Below are 24680 nucleotides of genomic sequence, written 5' to 3' on the forward strand. Positions count from 1 at the left end.
CTCATGCAGCGTGAGTACTCACAGCGTGTGATGAGGTTAGCAATTCCTGAGTAAGGTCAGAGCTTGTGCCAGTGCTTGCGAGGCTGCGATGGTACTCGATTGTACCGATGATTTTGCAGTCTTGCTAAACCTTATGGATGTGTGTAAGGGTAGGGTGGCCGTCCCTATGTAGTGCTGCGACGGCATAGCGATCGCAATGGATTAGCACGTAATCGCAGCCATGATCGCGGTCTGCGATCCGTAGCGAATCAGCCTTGGGCCCAGTAGGCACAGAGGAGCTCATATTGCTCTAACTGGTTTTTAGGCATTTGTTTATGACAAAACGAGTGGCAAGGGTCCCCGAACCAATTTCCTACCAAGGACAGAAGAGGAGTGTGCGTTACTCCTGGCTTTAAAGTCCCCAATCCTTTGTGGGTTTGTCACATATAATATGGCAAGGTCTCATCGCAGTACACATTGTGATAGTGGAACCTGGCAGATGGTTATCGCAGCAGACGGAGCAGGTTGTAGAGAGGTATAAACTATAAAGATGAATGAGAGCCAGGTTGTTCTGCTGCGACAGATGGCAGGTACTGGAAGTTTCAATCTGTGCCTGTAACAGACACCGCTAATAGGTGACACAGATCCCAGATAACAAACCGGATGATTATTGTCTAACAGGGCGTCCAGGGTCCCCGTGCAAACACTGCACCAGCTATACAAAGCCTTTACGGGAGTGACACAATGATCCGCTTTATCCTACATTGGTTTTATTTCAGCTTCTGGTTGTATCATAATGAATGCAACGATTATTTAAACTGTCCTCTCTATTATACGATTACGCCTTAATTACTGCTCTAAATGCTACAGTGGCTGGGTCCAAAAGGGCCCTTGGCGTGAGTTACGGCGGTTTTCAGTGGGTTTAATCGCTGGTAGGCGGCTGTATGGCGCGGCTATTATCACGTCTGCTGACCGGAGCCGATTTTCTGTGACTTGTTTATAACCGGGAAATAGCTGATGTCAGGAGTGTTCCTGCTCTCTTACTTCAGATGTTTTATTCACGATTGTAGCAATCAGAGAAAAGTAGATGGGGACATATGGAGCGAAAAAATTAAGTGACAACTAGAAATGTTCCCGCTCGTGCTAGTACAGAAGCCAAACACGCAGATTATTTAATGCGATAGTCTGGCAGCTTCCAAGCCCCAAGTTTTTATTTATATTTCTGGACCAGCAGTCATGGCTTAAAGGTGTCCCCAGATTTTGAGTGACTTTAATTTATTTTCTAGTATGCATCCATCTGCAATTTTATTTTTAAAATAAAGACGTAGCCTTCATTTTCTGTCTATGTTCTGTGGGTTTCAGTCAGGTCTACATCATCAGGCACAAAGACTTTCCGCAGAAAGGGCACAATAAATAGGACAGTCAGTATATTTGGGTACACCTGTGATACTGTTGCTGACGGACGTAGTCAGTTTGTTGACAGTAAATACAGTATATGTCGACAAACTGTATGTGGATACGTCAGGATTCGGTCAATATCCCGGCCACGCGGATTCAGGAGCGCAGAATGCCAGCTCCGGAATCCCGACACTTGTCCTGCCTCCGGCATGCCGACCGCCAGAATCCCGAAGGCAAGTAGCGGGGTTGGGGGGAGGGTTAGCGTTAGGGGTTAGGTTTAGGGTGCGGGGATGGGGGAGGTTTAGGGTGTGTGGAGGGGGTACACCGACAGGTGTTGGTATCCTAACCCTGTCGGGATGCAGTCACTGTTAAAATGCTGTAACTAGCCTTAAAACCGCGTTGGCATACTGACATCATGTCCACATGCTATTTGTCTACATATTAACTGTTGACAAACCGTATATATTCTGATGCTGAGGCACGCTTGCCAGCATATAGCGCTCACTGTAATGCCACATTTGAAAAACACACACACACACACACACACACACACACACACACACACACACACACACACACACACACACTAATAGCTAATAAAATGCCCACTCAGTGTATATATCAGTAACTAAATTGCGTTTACTATATTTTATATTTTGCACTTAACTTTTCAGTAAATCGTTTGGTAACTATTTACAACCTATCAATGTCACATTTGCTAGTTCTATCTATCTATCTATCTATCTATCTATCTATCTATCTATCTATCGTTCTGACTGATTGACTCATCAATGCCCCTCCCAAACCCATGGACCTAGAAACATGAGAATCGGGGAGAATATTCCTTCCATATTCCTTCCATGATACTGTAGGCACCCACTAGAAGGGATTTTTCGAAGGTCAACTTCTAAGGGGATGAAATTGTCTAAAATGTTTCCTCCCCCTGTGCGGTATCCTGACTGACTGACTCATAAAAAATCCCCATCGGCAGATAATGCGTGCAATCTTAAAATTATTTAACCAACTTAAATAAAATAAAGAGACAGACCAAGTATATATGCAATCAAAAATATATGGTCAGCTTTATTTATTTTACAATCAGAGTATGGTGGCATAAGAAAGAACGGCCAGTAACCTGACGCCCCACACTTGACTTAGGCAAAGATGTAAAACACTCACTGAAAGGGCCACTATCCCAATTCAAGTGTAATAGTGATATAAAACTTGCAAGGGCCGATATCCCTCTCTGGCAAGTGAGACGGTATCCAGCCCCATCCCAATGCACTATTTTAGCCCTCTCCGACGAGAGGTGCCGCTGACCCCAGTAGGGTAAAATCAGCCTAACCAGTGCATAGAAGGGGGCGCACCGCTCATACTGCAGCAAAATGGACGCTTTATAGACACTGCCGTTCTTTCCCGCCCTTGAAATAAAGCCGACACAAGACACAAGAGGAAAAAAAGGGGAGGTAGGGTGGGAGATCAGTTTCCAAAGAGGCAGTGTAACATTGCTGACCTACCCACACTCCTATTAACCACACCCCTTACACAACACTCCACCAATCCTAACCTAATGTCAAGCTGACCATAAAAAACTAACACTCCCCTACCTAACTTTATTAACCCCACGCATCCCTGCCTAGGGGTTTTATGGGCCCCCTGATCTATCCGAACCTCGGTTATCTTTGTGGCTGTAGCACAGTTCATATTTAAATAGGGGAGCCACACCAACTGTCACCCCAACTGCTGCCAAACATCACTGGCAGTTGGTGTGGCTCCCCTATTTGAATATTGTACTGCACTGCAGCCCCACCTCTGGAACTGCCACTAGCCATGTGATCCTGAATGAGACAGACAGCACTGCAAAGGGGTAAAATGTATTTTCACAGATTACTCAATAGCTCTTAGGTCACAGGTGAGGGAGGGTAATGTGTTAGTACAGGTGTGAGGTAAGGAATGTGTTATTACAGAGGTGAGAGAGAAAAATGTGTTACAACAGCAGTGAGAGGGGAATGTGTTACTGTACAGGTATGGGAGGGGAATGTGTTAGTACAGATGTGAGGGAAGGATTGTGATAATGCATAGGTGAGGGAGAAAAATGTTTTGCAGCGAAAATGTGTTACTATAGAGGTGAGGAAGGGGAATGTGTTACTATGGAAATGAGGGAAAGGAATGTGTTACTACACAGGTGAGGGAGGAGAATGTGTTACTCCAGAGGTCATGGAGGAGAATGTATTACTACATAGGTGAGGGATGGGTATGTCAAATGTGTTACTACAGGGTGAGGGAAGGTGCATAACGGTGGGTTTCGTTCTGATCGAAATTAATAGTTAAACAGATGACCAAAATGAGTGAGTACAAATGAACACACTTTATTTACAAGTAAGAAACAAACAATAAACAAACAACATACAAAGTATACAGTATACTCAACTTTTGTCTATGTATTCAGATGACACCAGTAATTCATCATCAGCAACATAAGATATACTTAATCTTATCTTCTTCATGGGGTATGGTACCAGGGAGCCCTCATTTCTTCAATGCCTGATTCAGTCTATATACATTGGCAGCACCCTACTGCAGTCTCAGGTCTACCACGAGCTAAGAGCCTTTTGTCTACCTCTGATTTATATACCCTAGTCTGGGGTGCTGGCTGTCCGGATACTAAGCCCATATTAATTACAAACTAGGTACTGTACCAAGCACTGATTGGTCCAATGTAGCATTGACCAAACTTATCTCTCTTGCACATGCTCTGTAAGCACTAAGATATATACTACCAGACAAAGACATACAGTAATGACGTATCCTAGTATGTTTGGAGATGAACTCTCAAAGCTCCTTTGTGTGTAGAATATGGACATCACTAACAGTTACCCATAATGCTTAGCATCTCTACACAGCTTACAATGGTCATCTCATTGGAATGTAGCTGCTACTGATAAGAACATGTAAGGCATGAGTGACTCATTATACTTCTAGTAGTAGAAATGGCAGGTACAAGCTAGGCCTCTCAAATTATGGCTTATTTGACCCCAAAAGGTCATATCTAACCATTCTGTCCATAGACTGCAACTATATGAATACAATCTCTTTACAAACCTCAAAGAGGCCTAGCAAGGGGTATAGGTGTGTGTTACAACTTATATACTTATGTAGAAATTAACTATTTAACCACTGGTTACAGAAGGGAATGTGTTACAACATGGACAAGGGAGGGGAATGTGTTACTACAGGGGTCAGTGTGGGTAATGTGTTACTACAGAAGTGAGGGAGGGGAATACATTTCTACAGGGTTGAGTGGGGGCAATGTGTTACTACAGAAGTGAGGGAGCCGAATACGTTTATAGTACAGGGGTGAATGAGGGTAATGTGTTGCTACAGGTGTGAGGGGGGATTGTAGTTCAGGTGAGGGAGGGAGCTGTTGACTGTTACAACACGGGTGAGGGAGGGAAATGTGTTACAACAGAAGTGAATAGGGGTAATGTGTTACAACAAAAGTGAGGGAGGGGAGTGTGTTACTCTAGAGGTGAGGGAGGGGAATAAGTTTCTACAGTGGTTAGTGAGGGTAATGTGTTACTATAGGTGTGAGGGAGGATTGTAGTTCTACACAGGTGAGGGAAGGAAATGTTAACAGTTACAACACGGGTGAGGGAAGGGAATGTGTTACTACAGGAGTGAATGGGGGTAATGTGCTACTACAGAGGTGAGGGATGGGCATGTGTTACTCTTGAGGTGAGGGAGGGGGAATAAGTTTCTACAGGGGTAAGTGAGGGTAATGTGTTACTACAGGTGTGTGGGGAATTGTATTTCTACACAGGTGAGGGAGGGGAATGTTGAATGTATTACAACATAGGTGAGGGAGGGAAATGTGTTACAACAGAAGTGAGCAAGGATAATGTCTTACTATACAGGTGAGGGAGGGTAATGTCTTACTATAGCAAAGAGGGAGGGGATGCATTACTATAGAGGTAAAGGATTAATGAGTTACTGGAGTGGTGAGGGAGGGAATGTGTTATGAAAAAGTTGTGAGAAGGAATGTGTTACTACACAGGTGAGGAAGAGGAATGTATTACTGTAGATGTGAGAGAAGGGACTGTGTTACTACACAGGTATGGAAGGGGAATGTGTTACTACACAGGTGAGGGAGGGGAATGTCAAATGTGTTACTACAAGGTGAGGGAAGGGAATGTGTTACAATATGGGTGAGGGAGGGGAATGGGTTATTACAGGGGTGAGTGGGGGGGGTAATGTGTTACTATAGAGGTGAGGGAGGGGAAAGTATTACTCCAGATGTGAGGGAGGAGAATACGTTTCTACAGGGGTGAGTGAGGGTAATGTGTTACTACAGGTGTGAGGGAGAGATTGTATTTCTACACAGGTGAGGGAGGGGAATATTGAATGTGTTACAATAAGGGTGAGGGAGGGAAATGTGTTACTACAGAGGTGAGAGAGTGGAATGTGTTAGTACACAGGTGAGGGAGGGGATGCATTACTGTAGAGGTGTAGGATTAATGTGGTGGTATGAAAATAGAAACAGTAAATATGTAAGGTCTACCCTGGTGAAACTGGGAACTTAAGCTAGTCCTATAAAAGGGACGGGGCTATCACAGCATCACTATAAAATTAAATTTAAATGTTAACAACAAAAGCTATACAATTTGTGAGTATAATTTTCCTTTTAATACTTTGTACTTTTACAGCATAAATAATGTCAACAAGTGATTATTATGCCCCGACTGTAAGCTGAATACACCTGGGTTCAATACTCAGGAGGAAAATAAGTGGTCATTAGAAGTGTTTATATACGCTGTTATTATTAGTATTTCACCCAGCCAGCATATTAGCAGAGGTGACCATACAAATTACATAGAGAATAATGATGCTATGTTGGCCTAAATTGAATGGGGTTCTGATCTACAGTATAAGAAGCAGATATGACATTATAAATGAATGCGATTGCTCAGAAAATGTTAGCGGGGGGAGAAAAGGCCAGTTTAAGACTCTTAAATAATCCATATTAATCTGACAACTCTCAGGACGAGCCTGTCCTGGTTTCTGGGCTCCTCTGGGTGCCTGTTCGCCTTAATATAGGGTTTGTTGTTGAATCATTAATTTGTTTGGAACTCATTAAAAATCAGCTGTTACCCCAGGCGGAGAGGAGTTGCTGGCGGGCTCATTAAGGCAACTCGTCTATAAATAGGTGCGTGTGCTTGTACAGAGCACAGAGATGAGTATCCTCCGGGAGAGAGGAACTACCACGCCAGGCTGGCACGGAGCGGGCTCTGGGGAACGTGTAGGAAGCGGGCCAAGGGAATGCATTGCTGTCCCCCCTCCCCGGATTCTGCACTAGGGTCTGCCCGATGACACCTAAATGACTGCACTCGTTATGAAGATACTAATGAAGATGCGAAGTTGGTAATGATTATGGCCAGCAGACAGATTTAAGAGTTACAGTATATTAGCAGCTACAGTATCACAGGCACAAGCGCTCTCATATTAGGAAGGAGGATCAGGACTGATAAATCCACCAGTTAAACTACGGTAAAAAATAGTACATATAAAACAGTATAATAAACAAAACAAATACACTAAACCAAATCACTTAATATGAATTAATTAGTAGTAAAAATGTCAGGAGTCTATAATTGCTGGGGATATATGAGATTTTGCATTTGCAGCAATGCTAATCCATCTCGGCGCATCTATAGACAGGGGCGGCAACAGCGCTTGCACCAGCCCTATGGCTGTCAGAACATGGCGTCCCGTGGCAGCGCTATTGCGACATGCCCACGTCTGGCTAGCTGCCCACCTGTTACATCCCAGGAACGACCACTATAATCTACAGTTCTTGTGTCCAAAGTTGTTCTTCATCTCTCTGCGGGAACTATCAGGATGTATGTGCTACACTCCTTGGATTTCAACAGTGGCGTAACAAGCGGGGTGCGGGCCGCACCCGGGTTTTACCGCCGAGGGCTGACACCAAGGTGCAGACTCCCCCTCAGTGACAGGAGCCGGGTGCTGCACTGTAGTATTAAGTGCCGCACTCTGCTCCTGACATTGTGAGGAAGCCAGGACACTGCACACAGGGCAGTCCGACTCCGCACCTCCTGCACCCCCGGTCCCCCCCAGTAAGAAGCAATGGACCACGGCGAGGTTCAGCCGCAAGGCAACGCCCCTTTCAGCAAGGCCCTGTCTTCTTCCAGTGTGGCCACGCCCCCCTGGCACAGCATCCCTCCCCGCACTGGTTGACACCGTGGAGAGGGACGCCACTGCATTTCAGCATTTAATGCAGTAAGCGTTCACCTCTGAATCAGATACCATAACAGCCCTGACTGTGGTGAGGCTGCTCTGATGATCTTACCCCCTGGTAGGGGTGTGGCCTGTGGAAAAGGGGGTGTGGTCTTGGCACAGTGCCGGAGTGGTATAAAACTGTGCGTATGGAGTCTTATTTTATACAAATTAAATGTTAGGGGCATGGCGGACATGAGCTTTTAATAGCAAACATAAATATAATGTATACTTGTCCAGGAGATTCCGGAATGTCGGGTGGCTTTCCTGAACTGCGGGAAGACCAGGAGAGTCTCCCAGAATCTGACACTACTGCCCGCTGACCACCCAGCACATGAGCAGCTTGAATTGTGACATTGTGGCTACACTCAATCTTATTTATCGAGTTAGGCATTGCGGCGATGTATAGCTAGGTTCAGGGTCACGATACCGCGATTGTAGTTACTCCTTCCCCGAACCCTACCCTAAGCTTATTTTGTATTTTAAATGTAAATGTACACTTTGGGGTCAATCCTCCTCAGATCTTCCCTCCATTATCCTAGGTGGTTTTAATATTCCTATTGACATTCCCACAGAATCCTCTGCAGCTAAACTCCTTATATTCACCTCTTCATTTGGTCTCGCCCAATGGACCTCATCACCCTCCTATGTGATTGGGCACTCACTTGACCCGGTCTTTACTCACCATTGTGATATTTCTGATTACTCCAATTTCCCATTCCCCCTCTCTGACCATCACCTTCTCTCTTTTAACCTATCCCTCTCTCCTTCCCCTCCTTTACCTCCTAAGGCTACCATTACTAAGCGTAACATTGAGGCTATTGGCTTTTTCCTCCCTGATGGACTCTCTTCTCTCCCCTATCCTTTCTCTCTCCTGTTCTGAACAAGCTACTTCCCTGTACAATTCCTCCCTTACTTCTGCTCTTGACTCTGTTGCTCCGGCAATAACTACTCACCCTTGTAGATCCACACCACAACCCTAGCATTCCAAATGCACCAGATACCTGCAGAAGTGTCCAAGTGTCCAAGAATTGCAGAGCGTCAGTGGAGAAAATCACTCTCTAAGGCTGACTTCCTTCATTTCAAATGTATTCTCTCTTCCTACAGTGCTACCCTGTCTCTCTCCAAACAAACATATTTCAAGAACCTCATCTCCTCCCAGTCCTCAAACCCCCGGCGTCTCTTTGCCAATTTCAACTCCCTCTTCTGCCCTTCCCCTCCTTGCCTCCCCTCCTCGCTCTCTGCCCTTGACTTTGCCACCTACTTTACATCTAAAATTGACTCCATATGTGAGGACATCATATCCCATCAGACCCTCAGCACTCCTCCCCCTTCCTTTCTTTGAACACCCCTCCCCTTCTGTCTCACCAACTCTGACATCCTTCTCCCCTGTTTCTGGAGAGGAAGTCATGGCCCTCATCCGGTCCTCTCCTCCTTCCACCTCGCCTCTTGACCCTATCCCTTCCTGTCTCCTCTGTTATCTGTCTCCTTCTGCCTGTTCCCATCTTGCTCACCTCCTTAATCTCTCCCTATCATCTGGCACTGTCCTTCTGCATTCAAACATGCCCTTGTCTCCCCCATTCTAAAAAAACCTACCCTTGATCCTAACATACTTTCAAACTACCGACCCATCTCTCTTCTCCCTTTTGCTACCAAACCCCTTGAGCGTATTGTCTACAACCGCCTTACCACCTTTCTTTCCTCCCACTCCCTCCTTGACTCATTTCAATCTGGCTTCCGTTCTCTCCACTCCTCTGAAACTGCCCTCACGAAAGTCAGTAATGACCTCCTTGCTGCCAAATCCAAGGGCCACTACTCTCTGCTCATTCTCCTTGACCTCTCTGTTGCTTTTGACACTGTAGACCACCCTCTCCTCCTGCAAATCCTTTACTCTCTCGGTTTACATGGCACTGCCCTCTCCAAGCTTCCCTCCTACCTCTCTGAACGTTCCTTCTCTGTCTCCTCTCATGACTCCTCTTCCCCCCTACTTCCACTAACAGTAGGAGTTCCCCAAGGTTCTGTTCTTGAACCTCTCCTATTCTCCCTATATACGTGCTCTTTAGGTGAACTCAAACTCCTTTGACCTCCAATATCATCTCTATGCTGATGATACTCAAATTTACCTTTCCAACCCTGAGCTCTCCCCCTCGCTCCTTACCTGTATCTCCAACTGTCTCTCTGCTGTCTCTTCATGGATGTCCCAGCGCTTTGTTAAACTTAACATGTCTAAGACTGAGCTGATCATCTTCCCACCCTCTTCCACTACATCACTTTCCACAATTTCATTATTTATTGATGGCACAACTATCTCCTCTAGCCCCAAAGTGCGTTGTCTTGGAGTTATCCTAGACTCCTCGATCTCCTTTAAACCACACATTCAGCACCTCTCGCAGTCCTGCTGTTTCCACCTAAAAAATATCTCTCCACGATTAGACCCTTCCTCACCCAGGATGCCACTAAAACCCTCATCCACTCACTGGTCATCTCCAGATTGGACTACTGTAACCTTCTCCTAGCTGGCCTCCCAGTCTCTCACCTCTCTCTACTACAATTGGTTCTCAATGCTGCTGCTCGGCTCATCTTCCTCTCCAGACGTTCTACATCTGCTTCCCCTCTCCTTCAAGCCCTACACTGGCTCCTCTTCCCGTTCAGATGCCAATTCAAGGTTCTTACACTCACCTACAAAGCCCTCACCAAATCCTCTCCCACATACAATTCTGACCTTCTCTCCCTTCGCACTCCCGCCTGTCCACTTCGCTCAACAAATGCATGCCGCCTCTCTTGCCAACTGATTACTTTCTCCCACTCCCGCATCCAAGATTTTGCCCGTGCTGCTCCTTACCTTTGAAATGCTCTCCTTCTCCCTATCAGACTCTCCACAAATATTCAAACGGGCTCTCAAGACTCACTACTTCATCAAAGCCTTCCAGCTCTCATCCTAACCCACCTCATGCTCTTTCCTTCCTATCTTCCCCTTCTGTGTCACGCCTGTCTGTCTGCCCCTCCCCTTCTGTCACGCCTGTCTGTCTGCCCCTCCCCTTTAGAATGAAGCTCTCACGAGCAGGGCCCTCTTCCCTCATGTGCTTCTCTTTACATTTTCTTCTACTCTCTACTCCCCATTAGGGCACCTAACACGTGGCTGCCAACTCTCGGCAGCTTATTGTGAGTGCTTTAATCGCTGTTGCAGCAATGTATATAAGTTGTGTCCTTGTCCTGCACTGTAATGTACTGTAAGTTACTTGTTTCTTGTTCACTTATTAGTTCTATGTACTATGTAAGGCGCTGCGGAACAGTTGTGGCGCCATATAAATAAAGGATAATAATAATAAAGTGCGAGTTGCTGTTGCAACGGCGTTAAAACGTCGGCAACGGACCAGCACCTTACACCCTATGCGCCCTGCTCCGAGCTCGAATTCGCTGAACTTTGCTCGGAGCCCTATGGGGCTGCGAGCAAAATTCAGCAAATTCAGGCTGCCGTAAAGTGCGGCCATTGCTGCAATGACTTGCATCGGTTAGATCATCACGGCTAATAGGATCGAGCCCTTTGAGCCCTCTTAGGAGAAAAGTGCTATATAAATAGCATTATTATTACCTGGGACCCCTGTCAAGAAGTCCAGAGAAGTCGGTGAGTATCATACAATGTAGTAGGTTTGTGGCCAAACCTTTACCGTTTTGCTGTCCTAGCGACTCCTATCTTGAAGCGCACTGCGCATGTATCTAATCTTCTGAACCCCTCTCTCCCTCCAGCATATTCCGGGGAGTGTAGTCTCCAAGCAGTCGCAGTTCCTGCAGTGGGGCACTACTTTAAAATGATGCTCACGCGTTTTGCAGGTTCACACGTACCTACTGTCCTGGAATGTCTGGGAAACCTCAAAATTTCATGGATCTCTCCCATCTCCAGAGGGATAAGCCTCCTAGACCCCACCCACATACCCAGTGAAGTAGGCGGTCTGGGAACTGATGACGCATTTTGCTGTGAATCGTGTTTTGGTGGCCCGTCCTCTGCTGAGCAGTAGTGGGTGGGGTTTACAAAGATACGATTCAGTGCCACGCCCCCCTCCACCCACGCGTTTTGTCGGCAAATATGCACAGCACAAACCTCTAGTTGGGCAATACCTTTCATTTGAAACCTTTAATGGTAACATCCAATTATCTGGTCACATTTCCTCTTTCTCTATAAACAGTCCTCTCCTGTGATGACGTCTATGATTTCCATTAGCGGCTTTAGCCTATAGTTTATTGTTTTATGCACCAGTAAGGAATCAGCTTTCCTCATGGTACACCCTGGGAAAATTTCTAAGTGGCTTTAAAATGAAATCTGCAATCTGCCCCAGAAAGGCCCTTTCCCTCTCATTTGTGCACACACCATTTCTGGAAACAAAAGCTCAGAGACATTTTTACTTTCAGATTTTAACTACACATAATGAGCAATTATAATTGTGCAGAAAAGAAATGAGGGTAATGGTGTTAAATTAAATCTAAATGCATCAGCTTCATGTGGAGCTCATCGGTGTTAATAGGTTTGTGCCAAATTTTCTCATCATGCATTCGATTAATTCTTTACTGCAGATATCTGCCATTTTAAAACTGGCTGACACTCTCTGATAATTCACTGAATACCTATAAAATATGGTTTGAAAATTAAATAATCTACCGCTATGTATGTTATACTGTAAATTGACACATATGAGGTTTTTTCACCCACCCCGCCCAGCTTAGGAACCCACTGTATGATATAATATGGAAGCATATGATATTACAGCCCAGTGTATTATGGAATATTGAAGCATATGGTATCACAGAGCAGTGCATGATGGAAGAATATGGTATTACAGCACAGTGTATGACTGAAGAATATAGTGTCACAGCACAGTGTATGGTATAATATAGTAGCATATGGTGTCACAGAAAAGTATATGAAAATGGAAGCATATGGTATTACAGCTTAGCGTATGATGGGATATGGAAGCATATGGCATCACAGTGCAGTGCATGATGGAATATGGAAGCATATGGTATCACAGTGTATGATGGGATATGGAAGCATATGGTATAATAGTGCAGTGTATATCATATAGAAGCATATGGTATCACAGCGTAGTGTATGATATAATATGGAAGCATATGGTATCACAACACAGAGTATGATGAAATAAAATGGAATCACAGCGCAGTGCATGATGGAATATGGAAGCATATGGTATCATACTGCAGCGTATGATATAATATGGAAGCATATGGTATCACAGCAAAGTGTATGATGGAATATAAAAGCATATGGTATCACAATGCAATGTATGATATAACATGGAAAGATGGTATCACAGCACAGTGTATGATATAATAATGAAGCATATGGCATCACAGCACAGTGTATTGTATAATATGGTATCACAGCGCAGTGTATGATGGAATATGGAAGCATATGACATCACAGTGCTGTGTATGATGAATTATGGAAGCACATGGTATCACAGCTCAGTGTATAATGAAATATGGAAGCATATGGTATCACAGCGCAGAGTGTGTTGGAATATGGAAAGATATGGTATCACAGCACAGTGTACAACGAAAGCACATTGTATGATATATAATATTGAAGCACATGGTATTACAGCACAGTGTATTGTATAATATGGAAGCATATGGTATCACAGTGCAGTGTATGATGGAGTATGGAAGCATATGGTATCACAGTTCAGTGCATTATGGAATATGGAAGTTTATGATGATGGAGTATGGAAGCATATGATATCACAGTGCTGTGTATGATGAATGATGGAGGCATATGGTATCATAGCGTAGTGTATGATATAATATGGAAGCATATGGTATCACAGCACAGAGTATGATGAAATAAAATGGAATCACAGCGCTGTGCATGATGGAATGTTGAAGCATATGGTATCACACTGCAGTGTATTATATAATATGGAAGCATATGGTATCACATCTCAGTGTATGAGGGAATATGGAAGCATATGGTATCAAGCGCAGTGCATAATGGAATGTTAAAGCATATAATATCACAGTGCAGTGTATTATATAATATGGAAGCATATGGTATCAAAGTGCAGTGTATGATGGAATATGGAAGTATATGGCATCAATGTGTAGTGTATGATGAATTATAAAAAGCATATGGCATCACAGCGTATTGGATGATGGGATATGGAAGCATATGGCATCACAGTGCAGTGCATGATGGAATATGGAAGCATGTGGTATCACAGTGTATGATGGGATATGGAAGCATATGGTATAATAGTGCAGTGTATATCATATAGAAGCATATGGTATCACAGCGTAGTGTATGATATAATATGGAAGCATATGGTATCACAGCGTAGTGTATGATATAATATGGAAGCATATGGTATCACAGCACAGTGTATGATATAATATGGAAGCATATGGTATCACAGTGTATGATGGATTTTGGAAGCATATGGTATCACAGCACAGTGTATGATGGAATATGGAAGCATATGGTATCACAGCAGTGTATGATATAATATGGAATCATATGGTATCACAGTGTATGATGGAATTTGGAAGCATATGGTATCACAGCACAGTGTATGATGGAATATGGAAGCATATGGTATCACAGCAGTGTATGATATAATATGGAATCATATGGTATCACAGTGTATGATGGAATTTGGAAGCATATGGTATCACAGCACAGTGTATGATATAATATGGAATCATATGGTATCACAGTGTATGATGGAATATGGAAGCATATGGTATCACAGCACAGTGTATGATATAATATGGAATCATATGGTATCACAGTGTATGATATAATATGGAATCATATGGTATCACAGTGTATGATGGAATATGGAAGCATATGGTATCACAGCACAGTGTATGATATAATATGGAATCATATGGTATCACAGTGTATGATGGAATATGGAAGCATATGGTATCACAGCACAGTGTATGATATAATATGGAATCATATGGTATCACAGTGTATGATGGAATATGGAAGCATACGGTATCACAGCACAGTGTATGATATACTTTATGAGTGAATATTGAAGCATATGGTATCACAGCGCATTGTATAATTGAATATGGAAGCATATGGTATCACAGCGCGCTGTATGATTAAATATGGAAGCATATTGTATCAAAGTTCAGTATATAATATAATATGGGAGCATATGGTATTACTATGCAGCTTATGATGAAATTTGGAAGCATATGGTATCACAGCGCAGTGTATGATGGACTATGGAAGCATATGATATAACAACACAGTGTATTATATAATATGGAAGCATATGGTATCAGATCACAGAGTATGATATAAATTATAATATGGAAGCATATGGCATCAGAGCGCAGTGTATGATGGAATATGGAAGCATATGGCATCAGAGCGCAGTGTATGATGGAATATGGAAGTATATGGTATCAGATCACAGAGTATGATATAAATGATAATATGGAAGCATATGGCATCAGAGCGCAGTGTATGATGGAATATGGAAGCATATGGCATCAGAGCGCAGTGTATGATGGAATATGGAAGTATATGGTATCAGAGCACAGTGTATAATGGAAGCATATGGTATCACAGTGCAGTGTATGAAATAGAATTGAAGCATATGGCATCACAAAGCATTATACCTAATTTTTGATGAGAAACACACGAGAGGGTGTAATTATGAATTTAGGCGCTAACAGCTGCTTCCCTGTAAGCAGCTGCGATAGCTCCTCCGTCCTCTGCTGAATCTCCCAAACTGATTCATTACATATCGAAACTGCGATTGCAATAGCAATTACGCACGCAGTCTCACTGTGATAGTATGCTAATCCATTGCGATCGCTATGCCGCCGCAGCACAACATAAGGACGCCCACTTTACCTTACGCACAACCGTAACCCTTAGCATGACTGCGAAACCATCGGTAACAGTGAGGACCGTCGCAGCCTCACGCACGCCTGCACAAGCTCTGACCTTACTCAGGAATTGCTAACCTCATCGCACTCTATGTGGCCTCAGGCTGCGTTTGGCAACGCAGTGGTTAATTTATACACGCCCATGCAACAGCGTTCAAATGCACTGGCACGCCTGCGTTTCGCCGACCATCCCCCCGTCACCTCCCCCAAACGGTACTTTCTGTCAATCACTTTGCGATGGGTCTGTGTAGTCACTGCCGATTGCAGTGGCCGGTTCGCGCACGCACACTGTGATGTATACGCATGTGCAGAACACAACAATCAGCCGATTGTGTGCGTAATCGCAGTTGCGATCGGTAATGAATCAGTCCCTGAAACCGTTAGGGCAGGTGGGCAATGTAATCCATACTTGCCGACATTCAGCTCCCTCCTTCCGGGGGGGAGCTGAATGCCTGCATTCTGTGGGGGGCGTGGCCGGACTGTGATGCCGTTTTGGCATCACAGTCATTGCAAAGGCATTGCAAAGCAGGGGGCGGAGCCTCGATGACGCGATTCAGCGCGAATCGCGTCATCGGGCCCCTGGCAGCGGGGTTTTTTACTAGTAGTCTGGGGGGGTAGGCGGCAGCAGGGAGGCTTGCCTGCCTTTCTGGGGGGTCGGGAGCGGCACCCGATATTCGGGAGGCTCCCGACCAAATCGGGAGGGTAGGCAAGCCTGATGTAATCCATGCACATCCTGCCTCCTCCCCCCTTGTCCCTCATTCTCTTGATATTAAGCCATGCATAAAATAACTGCCCTGCAAACATCAGATCTGGATGTTGCACCTTTAAAGACTACAGGGTCTATTTACTAAGCAGTGTTAGGAGTGAAAAGTGATGAGGTACCAGCCAATCAGCTCCGAACTGTCATTTTTCAAACACAGCCTGTAAGATGACAGTTGGGAGCTGATTGGCTGGCACCTTATCACTTTTCACTCGGTCTCCTAACACTGCTTAGTAACTAGACCCCTAACACTGTCACGTGTCACGTGTTACCCCTTTTCTTTTAGATAGAGTTTAAAGTAGAGGAATTACCCAGTGTCAGAACTGCCTCACTACATGTCACTATTTATTTGGAACATCTGGTGGAGATTAAACCCCGGCCAGTTCCGGCGCTGAAGGTCACTGAGAGGGGAGGTTAGGTGATGGGGCCTGAGAGGCTGATATTTCTATCAGGTGATCGTTCTGGAATTAGCCAGGTATCTAAAGCCGCAGCGAGTAATTGCAGTCAGTACCAGGGTCAAACGTCTTGCAAAATTTTGTGCCAGGAGGCGGCGAGACCCTCACACCGACACGCTCCACTGACACGTACAATTGCCGCCTTCACTCCTAAACGTTTTCTTCTTCTCCTGTACGCTCGATCAATAATGAAAAGAAACACTCCATCGCTTTAATTCAACTCGTCAGCCGTAGATAGAATCACTTCATCTCCCTCCAGTCTCCCCCTCTCTCCCGTTTTTTTTTTTTCTCATTCCTCAGCTCGCTTTAGGAGGACCTGGACATCCGTCATAGCCGGGACAAAGTTGCTCTCTGTATTTCATAGCGAATGCTCTCATGTGATCAGGGAGAGGAGCCCAATTAATCCCTCAGCAAGATCCAAGTTTTCCACATAATGATGTCAAGTTGTTGGGATGGAAAAGGTTCTCAGAGTAAATGGGCTGGAAACGAACGTGTGATATATTGCTATAAAATGGTTTATATATTCAGAAAATTCTACGCTGAACCTTCAAACAATTAAACATTCTCCAACCATTTCCCCCATATATCCCGTCCACACTAAGGGCCTGATTCAGAGCTGAACGCTCTGACCAGAGCGCTCGCTCTGAATCAGGGCCCTCCTACCTGAAAATGGAGCGGCCTCATGGACGCTCGCATAGCTGTGGGTTACCACCCACAGCTATAGCGAGCGTCCATGATGATGGTCGCGATGGTCAAGACCATCGCGACCATCGGGCTTGCGACGAGACCCTGCGGTAGGGTCTTGCTGCCGCAAGCCCTGGAGTGATTTTGGCTCTATCAGAGCCAAAATCACTCCCACTGACATCACTACTGATGTCAGTGGGGCCGGACTCAGACGGTAGGCGTTCCCATGGGAACGCCTCCGTCTGGCAGCCACGCCCCCGGCACGCCCACCAAAGGGGGCGTGCTGTCAGTCACCATCGACAGCACGCCCCCTTTGGTGAGAGACCTCGAGCGACAAGGAATTCCCTCTGTTGTGCGCATGCGCACTTCGGCACTTCGGCACCATCGACCCGCTTGCGAGCGAACAGCGCTCGCGAGCGGGTCCGAATCAGGCCCTAAGGCGTCCATAACTTTATTGCAATTAAAGACAATATAACAACTTACAACTAACTTATACTAAAATAAAGACATGGACACAGACTGCTTTGGTTAAATGGTCATAACTTGCTTTTTTTGAAGGTATGACCCTGAGCTTTTAATTTACTTTTGGGAGGCAAAGAATTATGCTACAAACACTCAGCTCCAGCCATATGTTACTTAACCAATATTAGGGAGCGACTGATACCCCCTGTGGCCATTGTAAACTGAGCTGTGAAGACTCACAACCCCCTATAATACTGCATAGTATGAGCGTGTCCGCAGAAACGGATGCCCAAAGTCCTCCCGCAGAGGTAGGCCATACTATGTCCCTTCAACGGATATATGTGCTCCACAACGTTTTCTTACACCTTACGTGGCCGCTGGTTTGTAGCACCTTCCTGCCCAACATGATAATATAACATAGTGTTAGTAAAGACACAACACAATAAAGAGCATAGGAAAGAGATAGGGGAGGGAGGGACAAACACCATCCAGATAGGAAGTTGTTGGGCATACACCAGCCTTATTAAGCCCAAATATAGCCACTCCCACAAGCTCACACATGGTCAGAAACCAACCAACCAAATAAATCCCCCCAAACTACTCTACCTAGCAACAGTTGACCAAATTCCAACTAATTACAAAAAACTAAGGACTCTTACATATCCTTAAGCTTATGCAGCTCTCGTCTCATCTTCAATAAGCACACTCATTACTGTAATGGGAGGTCAGCCATTTTTGTTTTATGCAAAACAAGATGGTTCCAAGTTAATCGAGAAACCGTTATCGAGATTTTTTTCTGCTAGCTGTTGTACTGCACTGATAACATTCAAGTCAAATCTAAAGCCTCATTTAATTACTGTATGACTGTCTGACAATTATCTTACACGTGTATATTTGGTTATCTCGTGCAGTGTTTAACTACCGTGGATAATAATTGTATAAAGGACTAATGAATTATCTTTGCACATGCGGTAGCTTTGTGTGTGATCCAAAGAACACTAGCAGATGCAACGCGGCTGCAGGCAGTGAGGTGATGATGTCGCAAGGAGAGAGAAATATTAATTAGTGTTGCAGTGGTCAGGTCATGTTGGAGGTGTAGTGTCCTATGTCTGTATACAGTGTAATAGATGTGTATTATGATCATGTACAGTGGTCAGGTCATGTTGGGGGTGTAGTGTCCTATGTCTGTGTGGGGAGTAATAGATGTGTATTATGGTCATGTACAGTGGTCAGGTCATGTTGGAGGTGTAGTGTCCTATGTCTGTATACGGTGTAATAGATGTTTATTATTGTCATGTATAGTGGTCAGGTCATGTTGGAGGTGTAGTGTCCTATGTCTGTATACGGTGTAATAGATGTTTATTATTGTCATGTATAGTGGTCAGGTCATGTTGGGGGTGTAGTGTCCTATGTCTGTATAGGGTGTAATAGATGTGTATTATGGTCATGTACAGTGGTCAGGTCATGTTGGGGGTGTAGTGTCCTATGTCTGCATAGGGTGTAATAGATGTGTATTATGATCATGTACAGTGGTCAGGTCATGTTGGGGGTGTAGTGTCCTATGTCTGTATATGGTGTAATAGATGTGTATTATAATCATGTACAGTGGTCAGGTCATGTTGGAGGTGTAGTGTCCTATGTCTGTATACAGGGTAATAGATGTGTATTATGGTCATGTACAGTGGTCAGGTCATGTTGGGGGTGTGGTGTCCTATGTCTGTATAGGGTGTAATAGATGTGTATTATGGTCATGTACAGTGGTCAGGTCATGTTGGAGGTGTAGTATCCTATGTCTGCATAGGGTGTAATGGATGTGTATTATGGTCATGTACAGTGGTCAGGTCATGTTGGGGGTGTAGTGTCCTATGTCTGTATACAGTAATAGAGGTGTATTATGATCATGTACAGTGGTCAGGTCATGTTGGGGGTGTATTATCCTATGTCTGTATACAGTGTAATAGATGTGTATTATGGTCATGTACAGTGGTCAGGTCATGTTGGGGGTGTAGTGTCCTATGTCTGTATAGTGTGTAATAGATGTGTATTATGTGTATTATGATCATGTACAGTGGTCAGGACATGTTGGGGGTGTAGTGTCCTATTTCTGTATACAGTGTAATAGATGTGTATTATGATCATGTACAGTGGTCAGGACATGTTGGGGGTGTAGTGTCCTATGTCTGTATACAGTGTAATAGATGTGTATTATGGTCATGTACAGTGGTCAGGTCATGTTGGGGGTGTAGTGTCCTATGTCTGTATAGAGTGTAATAGATGTGTATTATGATCATGTACAGTGGTCAGGTCATGTTGGGAGTGTAGTGTCCTATGTCTGTATACAGTGTAATAGATGTGTATTATGATCATGTACAGTGGTCAGGTCATGTTGGGGTGTAATATATGTGTATTATGATAGCATATTATAGCGGCAGGGGCATCTGCTGGAAATGTTGCGCAGTAGTATAATGGCGCTTCTCATCTCTCTGTCCCGCAGGATGCACCATCACCATGGGATTTTCACACTGGCCCTGCTGGCGTTACTGTTAGTGCTTACGGTACTTGGGACGGATACAGGGAAGAAAGACAAACAAGGTAATCCTGGAAGGATGGTTATGACAAGTGTTCTCTATGTTATGTGATGATGATTATTCCATTAGTTATTGTTATTTATTTTGTTTTTCTATTTTCATTTCAAAGCTCCTCAGCCATGTAAAAGGCTGAGATACATGTACTGTATGTGGGAATAGGAGTGAGATACATGTATGTGGGAACAGGGCTGAGATACATGTATGTGGGAATAGGGCTGAGATACATGTATGTGGGAATAGGGCTGAGATACATGAACTGTATGTGGGAATAGGGCTGAGATACATGTATGTGGGAATAGGGCTGAGATACATGTATGTGGGAATAGGGCTGAGATACATGTATGTGGGAACAGGGCTGAGATACATGTATGTGGGAAGGAATAGGGCTGATATACATGTATGTAGGAATAGGGCTGAGATACATGTATGTGGAAATAGGGCTGAAATACATGTGTGTAGGAATAGGGCTGAGATACATGTATGTGGGAATAGGGCTGAGATACAAGTATGTGGGAATAGGGCTGAGATACATGTATGTGGGAATAGGGCTGAGAAACATGAACTGTATGTGGGAATAGGGCTGAGATACATGTACTGTATGTGGGAATAGGAGTGAGATACATGTATGTGGGAACAGGGCTGAGCTACATGAACTGTATGTGGGAATATGGCTGAGATACATGTATGTGGGAATAGGGCTGAGATACATGTATGTGGGAATAGGGCTGAGATACATGTATGTGGGAACAGGGCTGAGATACATGTATGTGGGAATAGGGCTGATATACATGTATGTAGTAATAGGGCTGAGATACATGTATGTGGAAATAGGGCTGAAATACATGAACTGTATGTGGGAATAGGGCTGAGATACAAGTATATGGGAATAGGGCTGAGATACATGTATGTGGGAATAGGGCTGAGATACAAGAACTGTATGTGGGAATATGGCAGAGATACATGTATGTGGGAATAGGGCTGAGATACATGTATGTGGGAATAGGGCTGAGATACATGTATGTGGGAATAGGGCTGAGATACAAGTATGTGGGAATAGGGCTGAGATACATGTATGTGGGAATAGGGCTGAGATACATGAACTGTATGTGGGAATAGGGCTGAGATACATGAACTGTATGTGTGAATAGGGCTGAGATACATGTATGTGGAATAGGGCTGAGATACATGTATGTGGGAACAGGGCTGAGATACATGAACTGTATGTGGGAATATGGCTGAGATACATGTATGTGGGAATAGGGCTGAGATACATGTATGTGGGAATAGGGCTGAGATACATGTATGTGGGAACAGGGCTGAGATACATATATGTGGGAATAGGGCTGATATACATGTATGTAGGAATAGGGCTGAGATACATGTATGTGGAAATAGGGCTGAAATACATGAACTGTATGTGGGAATAGGGCTGAGATACAAGTATATGGGAATAGGGCTGAGATACATGTATGTGGGAATAGGGCTGAGATACATGAACTGTATGTGGGAATATGGCTGAGATACATGTATGTGGGAATAGGGCTGAGATACAAGTATGTGGGAATAGGGCTGAGATACATGTATGTGGGAATAGGGCTGAGATACATGTATGTGGGAACAGGGCTGAGATACATGTATGTGGGAACAGGGCTGAAATACATGTATGTGGGAATATGGCTGAGATACATGAATGTGGGAATAGGGCTGAGATACATGTATGTGGAAATAGGGCTGAAGTACATGTGTGTAGGAATAGGGCTGAGATACATGTATGTGGGAATAGGGCTGAGATACAAGTATGTGGGAATAGGGCTGAGATACATGTATGTGGGAATAGGGCTGATATACATGTATGTAGGAATAGGGCTGAGATACATGTATGTGGAAATAGGGCTGAAATACATGAACTGTATGTGGGAATAGGGCTGAGATACATGTATGTGGGAATAGGGCTGAGATACATGTACTGTATGTGGGAATAGGAGTGAGATACATGTATGTGGGAACAGGGCTGAGATACATGTATGTGGGAATAGGGCTGATATACATGTACTGTATGTGGGAATAGGGCTGAGATACGTATATGGGAATAGGGCTGAGATACAAGTATGTGGGAATAGGGCTGAGATACAAGAACTGTATGTGGGAATAGGGCTGAGATACATGTATGTGGGAATAGGGCTGAGATACATGTATGTGGGAATAGGGCTGAGATACATGTATGTAGGAATAGGGCTGAGATACATGTATGTGGAAATAGGGCTGAGATACATGTATGTGGGAACAGGGCTGAGATACATGTATGTAGGAATAGGGCTGAGATACAAGTATGTGGGAATAGGGCTGAGATACATGAACTGTATGTGGGAATAGGGCTGAGATACATGTATGTGGGAATAGGGCTGAGATACATGTATGTGGGAATAGGGCTGAGATACATGACCTGTGTGTGGGAATAGGGCTGAGATACATGTATGTGGGAATAGGGCTGAGATACATGTATGTGGGAATAGGGCTGAGATACATGTATGTAGGAATAGGGCTGAGATACATGTATGTGGAAATAGGGCTGAAATACATGTATGTGGGAACAGGGCTGAGATACATGTATGTAGGAATAGGGCTGAGATACAAGTATGTGGGAATAGGGCTGAGATACATGAACTGTATGTGGGAATAGGGCTCAGATACATGTATGTGGGAATAGGGCTGAGATACATGTATGTAGGAATAGGGCTGAGATACATGTATGTGGAAATAGGGCTGAAATACATGTATGTGGGAACAGGGCTGAGATACATGTATGTAGGAATAGGGCTGAGATACAAGTATGTGGGAATAGGGCTGAGATACATGAACTGTATGTGGGAATAGGGCTGAGATACATGTATGTGGGAATAGGGCTGAGATACATGTATGTGGGAATAGGGCTGAGATACATGTATGTGGGAATAGGGCTGAGATACATGTATGTGGGAATGGGGCTGAGATACATGTATGAGGGAACAGGGCTGAGATACATGTATGTGGGAATAGGGCTGATATACATGTATGTGGGAATAGGGCTGAGATACATGTATGTGGAAATAGGCTGAGATACATGTGTGTAGGAATAGGGCTGAGATACATGTATGTGGGAATAGGGCTGAGATACAAGTATGTGGGAATAGGGCTGAGATACATGTATGTGGGAATAGGGCTGAGATACATGAACTGTATGTGGGAATAGGGCTGAGATACATGTATGTGGGAATAGGGCTGAGATACATGTATGTGGGAATAGGGCTGAGATACATGTGTGTAGGAATAGGGCTGAGATACATGTATGTGGGAATAGGTGAGAGATACATGCATGTGGGAATAGGGCTGAGATACATGCATGTGGGAATAGGGCTGAGATACATGCATGTGGGAATAGGACTGAGATACATATATGTGGGAATAGGGTAAAATACGTGTATGTGGGAATAGGGCTGAGATACGTGTATGTGGGAATAGGGCTGAGATACATGTATGTGGGAATAGTACTGAGATACATGTATGTGGGAATAGGGCTGAGAGACATGTATGTGGGAATAGGGCTGATATACATGCATGTCGGAATAGGGCTGAGATACATGTATGTGGGAATAGGGCTGAGATACGTGTATGTGGGAATAAGGCTGAGATACGTGTATGTGGGAATAGGGCTGAGATACATGCATGTGGGAATAGTAGTGAGATACATGTATGTGGGAATAGGGCTGAGATACATGTATGTGGGAATAAGGCTGAGATACATTAACTGTATGTGGGAATAGGGCTGAGATATATGTATGTGGGAATAGGGCTGAGATACATGTATGTGGGAATAGGGCTGAGATACATGTATGTGGGAATAGGGCTGAGATACATGTATGTGGGAATAGGGCTGAGATACATGTATGTGGGAATAGGGCTGAGATACATGTCTGTAGGAATAGGGCTGAGATACATGTCTTTAGGAATAGGGCTGAGATACATGTATGTGGGAACAGGGCTGAGATACATGTATGTGGGAATAGGGCTGATATACATGTACTGTATGTGGGAATAGGGCTGAGATACAAGTATATGGGAATAGGGCTGAGATACAAGTATGTGGGAATAGGGCTGAGATAC

The 24680-nt window shown here is 44.3% G+C and overlaps 1 protein-coding gene across 1 annotated transcript in view; it reads left to right on the forward strand.

The window, feature by feature from the left end:
* PTN (pleiotrophin) overlaps positions 1 to 24680 on the forward strand; it is a 109856-nt gene that overhangs the window by 22347 nt on the left and 62829 nt on the right. The window contains exon 2 of the mRNA XM_088448766.1: positions 20447 to 20544. Coding sequence (XP_088304892.1) covers positions 20448 to 20544 — 97 coding nt within the window. The 5' untranslated portion in view covers position 20447. The remainder of the gene's footprint in view (positions 1 to 20446; positions 20545 to 24680) is intronic.

The sequence above is a fragment of the Taudactylus pleione genome, unplaced genomic scaffold (genome assembly GCF_031769625.1).
Source record: "Taudactylus pleione unplaced genomic scaffold, aTauple2 ptg000465l, whole genome shotgun sequence".
NCBI lineage: Eukaryota > Metazoa > Chordata > Amphibia > Anura > Myobatrachidae > Taudactylus > Taudactylus pleione.